The sequence below is a fragment of the Nicotiana tabacum genome, chromosome 5, assembly GCF_000715075.1.
Source record: "Nicotiana tabacum cultivar K326 chromosome 5, ASM71507v2, whole genome shotgun sequence".
In the NCBI taxonomy this organism is placed as follows: domain Eukaryota; kingdom Viridiplantae; phylum Streptophyta; class Magnoliopsida; order Solanales; family Solanaceae; genus Nicotiana; species Nicotiana tabacum.
This window is the reverse complement of record NC_134084.1, coordinates 110,495,578-110,514,865: the sequence shown is the minus strand read 5'-3', so window position 1 is coordinate 110,514,865 and position 19,288 is coordinate 110,495,578. Positions and strand designations below refer to the sequence as shown.

General features: G+C 36.5%; 1 protein-coding gene across 1 annotated transcript; it reads right to left on the bottom strand.

Annotated features, from left to right (window-relative positions):
* Positions 1–12,195: 12,195 nt before the first annotated feature.
* Positions 12,196–19,010, bottom strand: LOC107829003 (uncharacterized). The gene is made up of 10 exons (XM_016656412.2): positions 18,826–19,010; positions 17,714–17,937; positions 17,507–17,615; positions 16,731–17,070; positions 16,146–16,215; positions 15,961–16,028; positions 15,723–15,838; positions 15,530–15,636; positions 13,339–13,475; positions 12,196–12,818 (listed from the first exon to the last, which is right to left on the bottom strand). Exons 1-10 carry the CDS (start codon positions 18,904–18,906, stop codon positions 12,577–12,579), a joined length of 1,494 nt encoding a protein of 497 aa, XP_016511898.1. The 5' UTR covers positions 18,907–19,010; the 3' UTR covers positions 12,196–12,576.
* Positions 19,011–19,288: the final 278 nt, after the last annotated feature.

Here is a 19,288-nt window from a genome sequence, read left to right as displayed (position 1 = left end):
GCAATCTAAGAATTTGATATGAATCCAAGTTGGATTTTTTCTACCTCTAGTTCAAACCCTTCAATCAAACTAGTCAAAACTTTAACTAGATCAATTTGTTGTTACCTAAGTTTTCCTAGACTAGATTCCTCTTTCTCAAGTTATAACTAAGTCAAATACAATATTTGCAACCATTAATTCTGGATATAAAGCATAAACAAGACTAAATAATAAACACTCAATCATAAACAAACACTAATATTAATAACCCATAATTTTTACACACTAAGATTGTGTTATAACCTAAGTTAAAATCTACCTACTCATGCTTGAAAATATAGAAACTACAATAGAAGAGGTAATTAAAGACCTAAAATGCAATTAAAAGATAAAAGTAGCAGGTCTTCTCCAATCTTGATCATAACTTGCCCAAAAAGGTAAAAAAATAACAGTTACATCTGCTAGGTATAACGACCCGATCGGTCGTTTTTCCTTCTAGAACCCCGTACCCCTAAATAAGAATTCATGTACGTGCTTTTACTGTTTTATAACTTGCGGGATGGTTAGTTCAGGATTTGGAAGGGCTCGGATTGAAATTGGAACACTTGGTTCCTTAAGGTTGGCTTAAAAGGCTAAGTTTGACCTCAGTCAACATTTTGAGTAAACGATCTCAGAATCAGAATTTTACGGTTCCAATAGGTTCGTATGATGATTTCAAACTTGGCGTATGTTCGTATCGGGTTTTAGATGACCCAGGAGCGTTTCAGCGCCTAATAGTGAAAGTTGGCATTTTGAGTGAATTCCATAAGTTTGGGTTAAAATGGATTTTTTTCATTCTAGACGTCTGTTTGGGATTCCGAGCCTGGGAATAGCTCTGTATGGTGATTCTAGACTTGGGAGCGCGCCCGGAAGTGGATTCAGAAGTCCGTAGGTCATTTCGGGGTCAATTGGCGAAAGTTAGAAATTTGAAGTTTTTTGAAAGTTTGACCGAGGGTGGACTTTTTGATATCGGGTTCGAATTCCAGTTCTGGAAGTTGGAGTAGGTCCGTAATATCATTTGAAACTTGCATAAAAAATTTGGCGTCATTCCGATTTGATTTGATAGGAATCGGACGCACAGAAGTGTTTTTAGAAGTTTTTAAGTACATGAGTTAATCCATGCGTTTTGGCGTCCAATTCGTAGTTTTTGATGTTATTTCAGTGTTCCGATTGCGCAAGCAAGTTTGTAGGATGTTGTTAGACTTGTGTGGGTGGTTGGTGTGGAGCCCCGAGGGCTAGGGTGAGTTTCAGACGTTCGGAAGGACGATAACCACTTTAGTTTTCTGGTGTTTCTTGGTAGCAGTTGCAGGTCTCGCATATGGAAGAATTTGTTCGCAAATGAGACCCTCGCATTTGCGAGAAGGGCTTCGCAATTGCGAAGAAGCCCAACCTGGGCAGTGTTCGCATTTGCAACACATTGGTTGCATTTGCGATCTCAGTAGAGTCCGCATTTCCGACTCCTTGGTCGCATTTGCGACCTTGCCAGCCTAAGCCAAGGTTCGCATTTGCAAACCAGGTGTCAAAAATGCGACATCTGAGACCTGTGCACAGCTTATTAATTGCGAGACTTAGACCATTTAGCTCATTGCCTCTCATCTCTTGGGCGTTATTTAGAGCTTTTGGAAGAAGGTTTTCACCTAGCACTTTAAGGTAAGTAATTTCTATACAACATGAGTTAAATACATAGATTATGGGTAGATTAACATGTAAGAATTGGTGAAAGTTAAGGGTTAGGTGAAAACCTAAGTTTTTGATAAAAATGAGATTTAACCACGAAATTGGTTATGGAATTTAGTAAAAATTATATATTTTAGTTTATGGGGCTATGGGTAACGACTTTCTTCAAAAATTCTGGAATTCGGGTACGTGGACCCGGGGTGAATTTTAGAGATTCTTCAAAAAGGCTTTGGGAATCGCTTTGATAGTTAGAATATAAACTTTTGAGCATGTATTGATTACTTTATATAATGCTTGACTAGTTTCGAGTCGTTTGGCAGCAAATTTGGGGGTTTGAGCACAACCTTGGGCCGGAAAGTAGGCTTTGAGGTGAGGTAAATCTCTTTTCTAATTGTAAGAGGGAACTAACCTCATAGGTAAATTATAATTAATATGTGCTCCTATTTGTGGGGGTACGTACGTACGAGGTGATGAGAGTTCGTACATATCTACTAATCATGCTATTGTCCGGGTAGTCTAGGACCCATACCATACTATACTTGAAATGTTTGCACCCCCTACTTGATAATTTAATTGCCTAAGTCATATTGGAATTGATAAAAGGATTGTAAAAGGTTAAATTCACTTACTTGAAGCTCTGAATGGAATACTTGAAGGTCAATGACAATTTGTGTGTTATTTAAAATGATTTATATTTGTGGAGCGGGTCGAACGCCTCGGTAGCAGATAGATGCATCTATGGTTCGTGTCGTCTGACCCTCGGTAGTGCACAGTTTAAATTATATTGGATCGGGCCATATAACCTCGGCATAACTTGCGCATGATAAATCTTTGGAACTATCCATAATTGATATTGCTTAAGTGCCTTGAGATACAAACTGTTAAATGATGAAACTAGACTTGGGACTTAATATCTGTGAAAGAAGAATTTATTATTTTCAGTTATTGAGCTTTCAGTATTATTCATGAAGTCCATGCTTAGTATATAATTTTGATATATCATTGTTAGCCCATAGTAAGTGTCAAAGTCGACCCCTCATCACTACTTCTTTGATGTTAGACTGAATACTTACTGGGTACATGTTGCTTATGTACTCATGCTACACTTCTGCACTTAAATGTGCAGGATCTGAGGTAGGTACATCTGGTTATCAGTCCAGCGCGCACGCTTGACTCCTGGTGCGAGACTATACGGTGAGCTGCCCTTCTGAGCTGTTCTGCAGCAGCCGAAATCTTCCTTTTGTTATATTTTTTTCTGTCTATTTTATTTCAGACAGTAGACACTCTTTTGTATATTGTATTAGAGTGCTCATACACTTGTGACATCGGGTCTTGGCACACACTAGTAGACTTATAATTTTGGGTTGTATTTCTACGGTTATGATTGCATTTAGCTACTTTCGTTTTGATTACTTTAAATTCGTTATTCATTAAATCTTTTAAATTAAGGAAAGTTATTTACTTGAAAAACTTATAAAAATGGGAAATCACTAGATTGTTCACTATTGGCTTGCCTAGCAACGGTGTTGGACGCCATCACGGCCTAAATTGGAATTTGGGTCGTGACACTAGGAATACAAAAGTTGCTCTAAAAAAGTGTTTTCTGTCTATTTATAGTGTCCAAATTTTGCTGACAAAAATGCCCTTCGGAAGGTTTTGCGGCCGCACAATTTGATGTGCGGACCGCACTTCGGCTTCTGTTCTTGCAACGGAAGGAGTTCTGTAGCCGCATAATTATCTTTGCGGTTGTACTTCAGCTTTCGCGGCCGCACATTTTGGTTGCGGACTGCACTCTCAAGAGGCTTTATGCTTGATCTTCTGCGCCTTCTGAACTCATCAGGCTTTGTCAGTGCCACCATCTTATGCGGCCGCACAATTTGGTGTGCGGACCGCACTTCTACAAAACTCTGAGTTCCTCGTAGGCTTCAATTCTTCATCTGCAACTGCATTTCTATTTCTGCGGACCGCATGATCATCTACGGATCGCATTTCTGCTTGCATTTCTCCTTTTTTCATGTTGAGCTGGAATACTCCTTTTTGAGTTATATTTCTTTATCGAGCTCTCATCCCCATTTCACACAAATTCACTAGATTTGGAAATAAAAATCACTACTTTTCGGACTAAAACTAAAACAAGAAGATACTAATAAGTGGTTAAAATCTACGCTTATCAGGAATCCAATCGGCTAGGGTGGCCTCATTTCACCTTATCAATCCCAGGTGAGGCTCTAAAATAGTTTTCTTGTATTAGCTCCCTTCTGTCGTTCTAACCGTTGTCAAAAGAGTCGTTCTAACCGTTGTCAAAATATACCAAGAAATTTCTTTAGATTCTTTATGTGCACGTAAATAAAAGAAGACATATATTTTCTGTCTTATTTTTAGGTAAATAGTATATATATATATAGCTTTAGCTTTTAGAAACATGAGCCAAAGTAAACTTCTAAAGCTTTTGAATTGAATAAGATCCACGACCAAAAAAGAAATTGAATAAGATCTTGTCTTTCCTTGACTATTCTAATTATTTTTCTTATTTTTAGTTATTCTATATTTGAAATTTTTCCTTGCTTTTAACATTTATTATTGTCAATACTTTTCACCGTATTTTAAATATTCTTTTTTAAAGTCCTTCCATATACTCTTATTTTTAGGTTTTTCATATCTCATAAAAAATAAATTACTTATTAAATCTTAAATGAAATTATAATTTTATCTTATACGAAATGCACTTATAAAGGGTGAAAAAGATGAACGATTGCTTTAACGATAATATAGATTCAATGAACAATTGTCACGACAAAAAATATTACTAGTTCAAAGGTGGCTCAACAAAATTTGTGACCTAAAGTCAAATTTTAATAAGAGGCCGTAAACATTTTTAATAGAATTTATATATTTAAATATATAGACACAAACATGCAAAAGAATTCATATTTTTACCAGACATAAAACCTTTTTTTTTTGTACTAAAGATAAATATTATATATAACTAAACATGCGTACAGAGTAGGTGGTGCGGATATTGCACCATATTATAGACCACATTCCTTGTAGCAGCACTAGGCATAGAGCCAAGTAAGTTAGGAGTAATATCAGATATTTTATTACAAATACTAGGATTAGAGTTATCCCTACGTAACCCTCCAACACTGCTTGAAGTAAGACTATAGGGTTCCTTCCATGTACTGTAGTTGTTTGCTCTTGATCATCTTCTACATTCTGTGGAACCAAACGGAACCTTGGCAGCCCTAACTTGTCTTCTTACAAAATTTGCTCAACAAAATGTGGTGGGTTGTACAAGACTTCTATATCATTAGTTCCTTCCAAAAAACTTCCCAAACTTGCTAATTTATCTGCTAACCTATTTTGTTCTCTGTACGCATGTGTAAGCTGAGGATCATGGAGCATCCCTAGTAGGTGTCTGCAATCATGTGATAGATTAGAAACGATAGATTATCCTTACATAGTATTGTAATTACCTCTTTGGCATCAATTTTCACTTGAATTGGTATTAGATTATAATTCCTAGCCAAAGTAAGTCCATGTAGTAGTGCATACATCTCCGTTGAAAGTATAGATTGTGATGGAATGTTGCCCCAAAATCCTATTATCCAGTCTCCATTATGATTTCGAATTACTCCACGAATGCCATTCTTATTCAAAGATGATGAATTAGAACCATCTGTATTTAGCTTATAAATATTAGGCTTTGAAGGTATCCATTTTAAAGGAGTTCTTACATGCCTTTGTATTTTATGAGTAGAAGAAGTAAGATAGCAAAATCCAGTAGCCTGTTGAGTAGTGAAGTTGACATTGACGTGCTTGTGCAAGTATTCATAAATATTCTTACTTCTAGTGGTCCAGATATTCCAAAGACATAAAGGCACATAAGTATGTGAATTAATGTTATGAGGAAATTTTTTATCTTTATAATTAATTAATTTAGTAAGCCATTCATGTGGCATATTGAAGTTAGTAAGTGTTTTAACATATCCCCCATTCCTAATTCATGCCAATATGTTGTAGTATTTTCACACTTGAGAAAAATGTGAGTGGCTGATTCTTCTTCGTTGTGGCAATATTGACATGCAGAATTCGAAATAATATTAAGATGATGAAGAAATTGAAAAGTAGGCAATCTATTATGATTTAGAAGCCAAATGAAATATTTAATCTTTGGATGTATTGGAAGCTTCCATATCCAATAGAATGTTGGTACTATATTATGTTTATTCTCAGAATTATTTCCTAGGGCCTTATACATAGAGTTGATCGTGAATTTTTCATTAGGAGTTAAAGCCCAGTAAATGCTATCATTTGTAATATTATACCTAGAAATGTATTGATTTGTGATATGTTTTTGAATATTCTTGGGTAGATCAAAAGGTAAAAGATCTCATTTCCAACCCTCATTATAAATAGCGTGAATATTCATCTGATGATGCAAGTAAGGTAATAGATCATTAATTAATGAACGAAGAGTCAATCCATTTTTAATCCAGCAGTCGTACCAAAAATTTATATTTTTACCAGTACCAATATTCCATTTTAAATCAATTTGGCAACTTGTCCAACCTTGTAATATACTACGCCAAGTTGTCGAGAAATATGACGAAGGTATTCGATGAGCAAATTTATTAATTAAGATTTTAGCCCAAAGTTGTTCAGGAGAATGGAATACTCTCCATGCTAGACTTGCTAGCAAAGCAATATTCTTTTGTCTTAAATTTTAGATTCCTAGATCTCCTATTTTTCGTGGAGTTGTTATTTTCTTCTATTTTAGAAGATGCATTTTCTTTTTGGTGGCAGTTGTTCCCCACAAAAAATTACATTGATATTGATCCATTTTTGCATAAGGTTTGACGGAATTTGTATGTATTGCATAACATGATTTGGAAGATTATTAAGGGTAGATTTGATCAGAGTAACTCTTCTAGTCATTGTTAAGAAATTAGTTTTCCAACCTGCTAGTCTAGATTTAAAATTATCAAGTAAGAACTGAAAGTTGCTCTTTTTTTGTCTTTCCTGAAATATTGGAAAACCTAAATACTTACCAAAGCTAATACTTTGTTTGAGTTGAAAGCAAGTCATAGCCATATTTTTATCATTAGTGGAGTTGTTCATAGAAAATAATAGTTTTTATTTTTCAAAATTAATTCTTTGTCCTGAACAGCTTGTAAAATGATTTAGAACATCAATTATCACATTACAACTTTTAGTGGTTATTTTTAAGAATAAGATGATATCATCTGCAAAGAATAAGTGTGAGAGCTTTGGTCCCTTCTTTGCAATATTGATTGGTTGCCATTGTAAATAATCAACTGATAGGTTTATGCATTTTGAAAAAATTTCCATACACATAATAAATAAGTATGGTGACAAAGGATCTCCCTGACAGATTCCTCTTGAAGGAGTGGAGTAAGGTGTAGATGAGCCATTAATGAGTATAGAAGTTGAAGTCGTAGTAACACAAGACATGATTAACCTGATCATTTTTGTAGGTATACCAAAGAATACAAGTGTTTTCCTAATAAAAGACCATTCTAAACGATCAAAGGCCTTTTCTAGGTCTAGTTTCAGAAGTATATAGACAGTCTTTCCTTTCATTTTTGTAAAATGATGTAATTGAACTATTATAGCATTGTCCGAAGCTCGTTTACCTTGTTGAAAACTGGTCTGCGTGGGACCTATTATTTTAGAAATAATAGGCTTAAGTCTATTGACAATAATTTTGGTAATAATTTTGTAAGTGGTATTGCAAAGACTTATGGGTCTATATTGTTGAAGTGTTTGAGCATGCATTACCTTAGGAATAAGACAAATGTAGGTCTGATTTAATGGAGGAGGTATAAGACCTGTATCAAAAGTGTTTTTGCAAAAATATTTCACCTTAGGTCCTACCTGAGCCCAAAATCTTTGATAGAAGAAAGGATGAAAACCATCCAGACCTGGTGCCTTATATGGACCAAAACTTTGGATAGCTTGAGTAATTTCAGCCTCCTGTAAATGTTCTTCTAAGGAAATTAAATCTAGTGAATTAAGGTTATAATTATTGGATTCATGTATAATACGAATTGAATTCTCCTGTTCTGTAGTAAAAAGGTTAGAAAAGTACTTTAGGATTATATCCTAAATCTCTTTCTGGTCAACACACCAGTTGCCAACTGAGTTTTGTAAAGAAATTATTCTATTTCTCCTACGTCTATTTAAAGTAGACATGTGGAAAAACTTTGTATTTGCATCACCATTATTCAACCACATTAATCTTGACTTTAATTTCCAGAATTCCTCCTCACTTCTAAGTATACTACTATATTCAGAAGTAAGTTGAGTTTCCAGATTCTGAAGGAACAGACTAGTAGGATAATGTATTGAGCGTTGTATTCCTGCTAACCTAGCTAGTAGTTTCCTCTTACGACTAAAAATGTTCCCAAATGTTAAATGATTCCAATTTTGGACTATTTCTTGAAAATGGTTTGTTGTTTCTAAAAGAGGCTCATTATTAGCCCAGACTACTTTTACTATGTCTGAAAATTGTTGGTGTGACACCCACATAGTTTCAAAGCGGAAAATTTTCCTATTGATGTGTATTAAGGGTTCTAATATTATTAAGAGGGGGCAATGGTCATAATAAGTTCTAGGTATACCCTAGCTTCAGGATACATGTTTATCCAATCACAGTTGGCCATGAAACGATCAAGTCTCTCAAGGATAGTGTGTCCATTTCTACGCTTATTAGTCCACGTAAAATGACTACCTTTGTATCCTAGATCTATTAGTTGACAATAGTTAACACAATTAATGAATCTGTCCGCCCTATTAGTACTAGTAGGCAGTCCACTAAATTTTTCTCTTTGATATAATATATCATTAAAATCACCTCCTATAAGCCAAGGAATATTGTAGTTATCATGTAATCTCATTAAATTTTTCCAAAGCTATGTACATAAATGGAAAGAGTTACTAGCATATATAGCAGAAAGGATCCATTTAGGGGTATTATAACGTACCTGAATGAGGCAGTAGATCTCCTGTTCAGACATAGACAATTTTTCCACCGTGATGAGAGCTTCATGCCAAAAGACAGCTAACCCTCTAATTAACCCATTCGCTGGAACCTGGGACATGTTCGAGAACCCAAAATCCTCATGAAGCCTCTCATGATCATGCATGTGAGTTTCCAAAAGGATCACTAAGGTTGGCCTATGATTATCTAATAGGGAGCTAAAATGGCATCTAAACTTCGGATTATAAGAACCCCTACAATTCCAGACTATGAAATTCATGATACTAATTTGAGGAGTGGTGAGCATGGAAGTCGGAACTAGAGGGGTGACAACTGAGGTTGTCATCTGACCCTGAGTATCCAATACTGGAGGAGGAGAAAGAAGTGTGGGAATGACCACCATTAAGTATTTCCCTGCTGCTCGATTGTTTGTTACTCGAAAGTTTAGACTGCATGTGGTCATGTCTGGAGGACACTTTAGAATGAACTTTTTTTCACACTCTTCTTTTAGGTTGTAAAGATGGATTCCCTTTAACCATAGGAACTCCGTCTTTGTCTCCCTTAGCTCCATTAAGATCTGAGCTAATTCTTGCCTTGTTTCTACATCTAATACATTGGGAGATGGAGGTGGAGTATGTGGTGGGCTTTCCATTGGTGTCAATGTCTCTATGGGACTGTTGGGAGTGGAGAATGGGATAGTGGGTTGAATGAGTTTAGGTTCTGGAACCATGATGCATAGATTTGCCCCATGTGATGTGGAGGATAGAAAGGCAGGAGAGTTGTTGAGTTGAGCATTGGAATTGGAGGAGGCATTTGGTATGTCCACTGTTGTGTGTTGGATGTTGATGCTTGGTTCTCCGGTAGGAAGGGAGTTTGAGTATTGTACCATTGGTTTTGAGCATAGGCTTCCATCCCTAACCTCATCCCCTCTATTACTATTTCTGCTAAGTGCGTTGGATTTTGAAGTAGGAGAACAACTTCTTGGTTGTTGATCTCCATTGTGAATATTAATGCATGGCCCTATAAATCCATCTCTAACCACGATTGGAGTGGAAGGTGCATCGTGGTTTGCTGGGATGTGTACACTAGCGGAGTTGTTATGTGTGGTAGTTGAGGGCCTTGCATGATCAATCTTGGCAGATGGAAGAAATGATTGTTGTCTAGATATCTCAGATAAGTGTTGGTTGAATTTGGTGGAAATGTTGGTCGTTGCATGGCTACTATCTGTTGGAGTATAAGGTGAAGTTGATACGTTAGAGGATTGTGCAGGTTTTCCTGAGTTTGAACTAGTATATTGTGAAGTAGAGGGAATCTCCTGTGTAGATTCATATGGAAGATAATCATTTTGTTTGTATGGGAATTGAGGTTGGCTAGGTTGATGGTGGACGTAGGTTACTATAGCATGCAAATTTGCTTTGCTGCTATCAACGTGTAGTGCAGGTGTAGTTAAATGGTCATGTGAAGAAGCAGATTTGTCGCTTTGGCAATGGTTAGAATTACTAATGGGTTGTTTCTCTATAGTGAGTTCCTTAGGTGGCGTGTAGGAATAGTTAGGCATGCCTGAGAAGTTAAGTCTATTAGAGGAGTAGTAAGTGTTAATGATTTATGATTACGAGTAGGGTTTGTGTGATTGGTGGAAAGGGCCGGCCAGATTGTAGTAGAATTATCCTCTAGTGAATTGTTTTTGGGCTTGGTTATTGAGGAATTCTATATTGGGCCTATTAATGTGGAGGTGTCCAAATCCATATTGGATTCAGTAAAATCATGCAGACCAGCCAAATTATTAAATTTATTACTAAAGAGCTTATTATGTGAGTTTGTGTTAGTGATTTTATGAGCCTTAGTAGGCCTAGTCGTAGGCCCAATTGTAGGACCAATAGTCGTAGAAGACTGGCTAGGCCCAAAAGTAAAAGGAGACTTACCTGGATGCTGCCCTAGCTTGACTGCCTCTGGCGCCGCCCTAGTGTTGGTTTGATGGTGGTTAGGGTTGTACCGTGGTAGTTGCTTCTTTGGAAAGTCAACTATTTTACATGTAGACTCTTGGACTGTTTTTGTAGTTGATGTGTTAGGGGTGGAACTAGTGTTTGAAATAGTACTGGAGTGTAGAGGTATTGGTGGTGTGTGTTAGCAATTTATTGTGGCGTGTCCAAATCTCCCACACTTTGTACGCAGCAAATTGAGTCCCTCATAAAGTAGCATCTGATAATGGTGTCCAATGAGTAGATGAGTTTTAAGAGGTTTCGCAAGGGCCACTTCAATGCATATTCGAGCATACTTTCCCCTAGCAGTAGAGGAGGTAGATGCATCAACCTTTAGTAATTGACCTAGTTTAGAACCCACCTTTCTTAGAATTTGCTCATCGTAAAATTCTGTTGGAAGTTCTAGTAGACGAGCCTATATAGCTGAGTACGTAAGTTGCGTAGAGGACGCATGGAATTTAGGCTCCCATTTTCAAACAGACAAGAAATGATTTAAAACAAACCAAGGACCCTCATGCAGTGCTTTAAGCATATTTTCCTCCTTTTGAAATTTGATCAAGAAGAAGTCTGATCCCAAATCTATTAAAAGAAGATCCTCAGTTGGCTTCCATAGTCCAACCAGTTTAGCATGCAGGATTTGGTGAGTTATTTTTCGACCAGAAAGCTTAACAATTATGGAGTATTGAAGACATATATAAACGACATTTATCTTCAGTCGTTATAGGGATAAATATGTCTTCATCTTGATTGGTTGCAATACTCTCATCCTCTAGGTCAAAATAGTGTGTAATACACTATTGGATATGAGGGGTTGCTGATTGATGTTTATTGTAGATTAAGGCTTGAAGGAAGGAAGTTGGAGAATTGGTGTTTGTCTTATCATCGATTTGCACATTTCCTATATCCGGTGGTTCTATAAGATCGTTAGTAGAGAGGCTTGGTGGTATATGATTATTCATGGCTAGTGAGGTAGTGAGCGTTTGTTGTGTATGAGGTATGAAAAAAGAAGGAAGGCTAGACTGTGTAGTTGTTTTAGAGAGAGAAGCTCTCACGACATAAAACCTTTAACTTCACATAATTTAAATTATTCTTTATATTAGTAAATATTAATTCATGTTAATAAGATGTCAACCATGTATTTGCAATATATTACTTTGGATGTTACTGTAAAAAAAAGTTATTCATTAATATAAAGATCTGAGTAATTTAATTCGAAATTCTTAAATATTTCTGATGTTTAAAAGTAGTCTTTTTGTATTATTGTTATAAAAATTTATACTTTTTTCTACAAACTTCAATATTGTCCGAGCAAAAATAAATTTTGGGGGCTAATGTTAAGCTTTTACTTACTAGCCTCTCCTTGAGCGGCCCTGAATACCACATCTACGAAAAATAAAAAGAGAAGAAAAAGGACTATATCAAAGAAACTGTCCCAATATTGTCAACAAAAAAATAACAGGAGGTCCTAAGATTGTCAATATTGTATAGACAATGATTGGAAAAGGAAAATAGCCATTTGGGACCAAAAGCAAGAATAGCCGCTGATATTACAATCATTTTTTGATGAAGTAAAGTAGTTTCATTCAAAAGCATCAAGAAAATGCAGCAAAAAACTACAAGAAAGTAAAGATAAACATCTGCTCCTATATAACAGATTACACTAAAACTAGAGAGCAGATGCAGTCCAAACATTATTTTTAAGAACGGTAACAGTTAATACAATCTTTAGGGTTCCTTTGGCGATCTGCTGCCTCTCTAAAAATTTAGCTTTGAATGTATGTATAGTGGTTCCTTTTGATGCATCTAGTTTTCACCTCGAGCTGGCAGGAATAGTCAATAACTACACCTCGTCCGAAACAAGTTAGCATTAGCTGGCAGGAATCATCACAAAATTTACTTTTACTCTGTAGTCTCATTCTTGTACCCTGATGCTCTCCCACTTTTACCAATTAAAAATGGCTCGGGAAAATTATTTTCAGTATGAATGTCAAGGCCGTGAAACGACCTAGCTGCGAAGTACTCTGCCCCAGATTTAGCTGTTCCATTCATTAGAGAATGAGTGGCCTTGTCACGAACATGCAGAGCCTTCTCTGTGATGTTCACTAAAGCAGAAACTCCATCTTCGACATCTTCTTCGACATCTGTAGAAGACATATTTAAAAGCTTAACCAGATGCCTTCAAGTAATAAACAAAAGAAAAGGCACCATACAGGCAGAAGTAATCCCCGGCACACCCCAAGGAAAGTTTAGTAGAAATCAAAGAAAAAATAGACATTAGCTTTTCCTGAAGGGTCAATCCAGAATCAAGTGTTGGAAGCACAGGTATGAAATAAGTGAATTGGATTTGCAGGATCGAGAGAGACTCCATTACACTGCCGGATAGACGAAAAGAGAACCTCCAAGACCAAAAAATATCAAGAAAACTATACATTGAAAAACACCTAATTCATGAACTAAAGGAAAAAGGATTATCAACAAAACTTATGTTGTAATTACTTATCCATAACAATCACAACTTTAAGTCATGCTTATCCACAAGTAAAGGCAAAGGTGATTGTATAATTCCTTCAAGAAATTATATTCTACAGTTTGTTCATATTTGAACAGGACCTATGCATGTATAGTTTTACCCACAAGAAAAATGTAAGCAGAAGAATGCACCTTGCTGCTCAAAATCTTCCACATATCCACCCTCAATGAAAGAAAATCGTGCTTCTGACTGGTCTTTCACTTCCATGGGGGAAGAAGTAATCAAATCCCGAAACTCGGTTACATAAGCCCCAGTCCATTCACTTCCTCTGGAAAAGATTGATTAAATAATTTAAAAAGATTACTGCTTCCGCTTAGACAAACAACAACAATAACATCCCAGTATAATCCCACAAGTGGGGTCTGGGGAGGATAGGATGTACGCAGCCTTACCCCTACCCTGAAAGGGCAGAGAGATTATTTCCGATAGACCCTCGGCTAAAGAAGGTGGAAGAAGCGTTGATAGCAAGTCATAGCAAGACAATATATTTAGAAACTAAATCGAATATAGCAATGGAGAATATGAAAATAGTACCGATAGCAAGTAATGACAAGACAATATATTTAGAGAACTAAATCCTAGATAACAATAGAGAATATGAAAGGAGTACATAGCAAACTAAGGAAGTACTGATGTCAAGTAATAATAGAACAAGATATGCGATAATAGCAAACTCAAGATAAAAGGGGTACCATACTAACACTAATACTATCGAACTAATGAAGACAAAGGGAAACGCACGACTACCTACTAATTTTCTACCCTAATCCTCAACCTCCACCCCTCCTATCCAAGGTCATGTACTCGGTTAACTCAAGCTGCGCCATTTCCCGCCTGATCACCTCTCCCCAAAACTTCTTTGGCATACCTCTACTCTTACTCTTACCCCCAAGGCCTCTCACACCTCCTGACTGAGGCATCTGTGCTTCTCTTAATATGCCCGAACCATCTCAGCCTCGCCTCTCGCATTTTTTCCTACGCAGGGGTCATCCCCACCTTGTCCCGAATAATTTCATTCATAATTCTATCTAACCTAGTATGCCCACACATCTATCTCAACATCCTCATTTCAGCTACTTTTATCTGCTGGACGTGGGAGTTCTTAACTGGCCAGCATTCTGCCCCATACAACATAGTCGGTCTAACCACTTCTTGTAGAACTTACCCTTAAGTCTCAACGGCACATTCTTATTATATAAAGGATCTCAATTATACCAAATGGCTCCGAAATCATCATATTATAGAATTAAGATTTGAAAGTAGTAACAATTCACAGAATCCTACGAATATAAATTCAAGGTGATAATGTAACATTTGTTTAGGTTGAAGTTTCTTTTTTTTTTCTTTTTTCGTGCCCCTCCCCCTGCCGACTTACTCAAAGTCCCAGCCCTTAGTTGGAAGTCAAGAGCTATCACCACTAAGAGCAACCCAATCTTGTCAGCTTAGACTGTAGTGCTTATAAAACCTTTATTATTGTAGCAGAACATGCCCTCAATATGAACTGTCTGTGTCTCTCTGCAATAGGCAATAATAATATAACCCAATCGCCAAAGGAAACACTAGTAATACTCCCCCGTCCAAAACAATACCACGGCCAATGTATCTAAATTTTAGTAGAAATCGCAAACCTGATTTTTTAGTTTTTTAGATTAAACGTACAAATTTAAATAGTATATGAAAGGTACATTATCACAATATTTTAGAATAAGAATGCTTTAAAAAATAAAAATCCTAGTCAAATACTTATTTCTAGCATCTCCATTTTTCTCTTCTTTAACATTTTTTGTTTCTCTATGTGTTGGAGCTCCAACTCTCCAAGTGTACGAAGCTTACATATTGTAAATCTCCAAGCAGTTATTTAAGCCATAACCTCAACACAAGTAACTCTCCATAAACCCAAAAAACCATTCTTGAGTACTTCGACCCATTTCCTTTAGCTTTAGTACTGGTTCATAACCTTTGCAATCCTAGAAAATAAATCCCAACCTTACGTCCTTACAATCCTGTGGCCGCCTAATTTAATCCCTACTTTTGTCCAAGATCAATAAAAGCTACCAACCCAGTTACACGTAATGCGACGAGCTTCCACAACACAACATGTGGATGAAGGCTAACAAAATAACTTTGTTTATAAGTAGGGCTAACAGAATAACTGATCGCTGAAAGAAACATGAGTGGCAAAAACACGTAATGCGATGAGCTTACACAACATGTGGATGAAGGCAAACAAAATAACTTCGTTTATAAGTAGGGCTAACAGAATAACTGATCACTAAAAGAAACATGAGTGGCTAAACGTACGAACGGAGTTTGAAATACTACCTGCCGAAAGCAATCATTGCTTCAAAAGGAGTAATAACTGGAGCTAAGAACTCTTTACTATCCAATAGAGCAGTTTGTGCACAAGAAACATAAATGAAGACATCGCACTGCAGAAATACAGCAAGAACTTCAGTATTCCCACAAATCAGAAAAATAAAAACCCTCCAAGCATCAAGCAACTGAGGTGATTTACCTCAGGAAAGTTGGCAAGTTTTGCAGGGTTAGGTCTCCCCATAACAAAAGTATAGGCTTTCTTCCCAGCTCGGGTAATCAAGTCTTTCATCTGATGAATCATGTGGAGGTAACCAGCTGCACCAATAATAGAAGAATAAAAGCCTTATTCTACGTACTTGAAAGGGTAAAACATACAAATCGTGCAACTTTTTGAGTCCAAGATCCTACAAAGTTCAAGTATGTATACTAGAAAGTACCTACTCCAAGTGTCCCTACCAAGATCCCTATGATGCTAGCATCTTTTGCTTTCTCAATAAGAAAGTACCTGCAGAAACATAATTAGTACAGAAACCCCGAGATAGTGTCAAAAGCATGAGCATAAAAGAAAGAGAAAGCTAACAAAATCTAGCAGTTGAAATGAAGGGGATGATGCTAATAATACCTACGCTTAAGAATCCTTTTCTGCTGAGAAAAGTCATTCACCAAAAGGTCTTCCGTAGCATCATATCTGACTGGGAATGACACAGAGAACATAGAAGACAACAATCAGTAACATCCAAAAGACAAAACTAACGTCAGATAGAATTATCTATAGATAAATCCTACTGAAAGTCGAACCTTCCGACAAAAGAGACAACAATTTCTTTTCTTTTTTTCTCTTTGAGATGAGTAAAAGAAAAATTGCAGGACCATCAAAAAGTTAGTAATCTCTTCATCTTCAAACTAGAATTATAAACAAGGACAACCATTTGGATATAGAAAATCAAAAGAGAAAACTGAAAAAAACACATCTTGTTAAACCAGCAAAGAAAAGAGAAAGGACTAGTAACTTTGTTCTGATTGGGAGGTAGAAAGAGATACAAAAGTAGATAGTATTTGATGGAGGACTTTTGCAGTCTCAGAACACTAAGCGAGACAATTCTCAGCAAGGAAAAACAGAGGCAATGCATCTGAAAGACAGCGTTCACAGCCAAATAAATTAAGGCAAATAATGACAACTTTACACACAAGAAAGAAAAACTCACACCTATTTCACAAGTATTGTATGTCATTGATATATTTGCAAAGGCTGAGTCATCTGAACCAACATAGAAAAGTAAATAGTCCTCAATCCTGTGTCCCACAGGTAACGACCACGTCAACCCTCCAATACGATATGGTGCATTGTTCTCCTCAGTAGTACAGCTATTTGCACATTGACCATCACTTAGTTTTGGTTGCCCATTCATTGAGCAAAAAGTTTCTGATGGAGTTATAACTGGAGACATAGTATCAGCATAACAAAATTCCACTTTGAAGCATGATTGAGTACCAACTGATGCTTTGATTTCTGTGATTGCATGTGCATATTCAAGCCCATAAAGAACCTGCCATTATAAGCAACATCACTTTTTTTTTTAAAAAAAAACATAGGATATAGACTACCAATATTTTTTATGCTTTTTGAGTGGCAATAAATGTCCTTAACGAGTTCGATAGAGAATTTAAAATTCGGACAGCTCTTATATGTCTGAATAATCAAAAATCATGATGGTTAAACCTCCCAGCACTATGAATGGAGTATGGAAGTCAAACACACTTACGGCAACCACTTAACTAAACCAAAATTGATATAGAAATAACCATCACTGAGACAAGCTTTTAGTTTGACTACACAATATGTACCAATATTTACCAAAGTAACAAAAGACAGAAAAACAACTTCACTCTTATGAATGCACGAGAAATATGCTTATTGCAACTTTCCGATGATAAACCAATGCAGAAGGGAAAATAGACATGGGAAGTAGCAGTTAGTCATACCAAAATAGGTTTGCCGGCTTTTATTGTATACTCGCAAAGCTTTTGAGCACAAAGTGGCACATTTAGTGAAGCTTTCCCAAGGACAAAAAAAGCGGGAAGAGTCGATGTCCTGCAGCAGAAATAGTCAGATCCAAACACTAACTCCGTCAGCTGTATCACAAACCTAAGTTACAAGCATGATGAAAATCATAAACAATCAATACTCACGGACTGAAGCAAGTATGACCATAATGGATAACGCAGTCCGTGTTGACATGAGATGCTCCAACTTCATCAACACAGCAATTTCCATACGTAGTGTCCGCCATTACATACAGCCTAACATCCTTTGCATCTCCATTACTTCCAGTATGTAACTGGTTGAATAAGCGAAGTTTTTCATGTAGAGCAGACACTATCCTCGTTGAATCTTTCAATAGTTCATCAGGGAACTAACAGTTTAAACAAAACACATATCATGTTCCATTCAAAGGCCACTAATCTTCCATAACTAGCACCTTTAGCAGGCAACTCTACTACTTCTCAAATGATTTGGAAAAGCAAAAGAAACAGAACGCGAAAGAAAAGCTTTTCTTCTCTACATTCCTCATACATTTTGTTCATCCTGCAGATGTTATATACGAAATAACATTGAACCTATGAACGAGTTGCTCTAAGTAAATATTTCCGCAAAGAAATGGGGTACAATGCTTTATCATGATTAAACTAGCCATGAAACGGAAAAGCCCTCACATCGTAGAGTCGGGTCTGAAGAGCTCACAATCTTCTTGAAGCAACAAGTATGATTTCAACTCAAGACCATAATTGCCCCAATTATTCTTCTTTCATATCACTAAGTAGCTAAATGTGCAAGACAGCAGTATTATTTGGTCAAAATGCTAACCATAAAGTTTGAAACTGGAAAATGACCTCTGTTACATAAAAGATTTTGTTCCAACTCCTATTAGTGCTACATAATTTGATTGCAAATATTCAAGAGTAAAACAGCCTCTCACCAACATTTACAGTCGAAAAAGTGGACTTTTCAAACTTTTCTCCTGCAAATTGAAGCATACCACCAAAGTAATTTGCTATCACTGAATCACTAAGGTTTCTTTTGGACATTGGATGAATTAAAGAAATGGATTCTCAAACTTTGCTCCAACAATTGGAAGTTTATGCCCAAAGTAATTTGCTAGATACGATAGCTTTTGCAAAATGTGAAGCCAACCTAAAAAAGGTGACTTTCAGGGGTTTTATAGGGTTTATGCAGACAATTTCGAACTTATTTCAACAAAATAAAAACTGTAAAGTTGGAATTTAAGAAACAAAATGTGTACCTGAAGAGCAACTCGGCGGAAGCCTTTACCGGAGATGAATCCGGCGACAAGGTCAATTTCGTAAACTGACTCCAAGTCCATGGGGCAAAATAAGAATCGAGAAGAGAAAGAATTGGGTCTCAATAGAAACTGAAACTGAGTTTTTTTCTTCAGAAGAAAAACGACGGAGTAAAGAGGGAAGGGTTTCAGGAAAGAACACATAAAGAAATATATAAAAAGACCATGGATATTTGCGTCAACTCATAGTTTATGAAAACCTCCGAAGCACAGAATACAATCTCTCTTAGCACAGCTAATTATCAAAAGTCGAAAATACCTCCACTTTATATTTTAATGACGTTAAGTAGACTTTTAGTAGCAGTTAAAGTAAATAAAAGTAACTAGTGGCTTAGGCCCGCGCTCTCAACACAGTAAGATTACTGGTGGAATAAATCTATATAGAGCCCGTTTGTATTAGCTGATT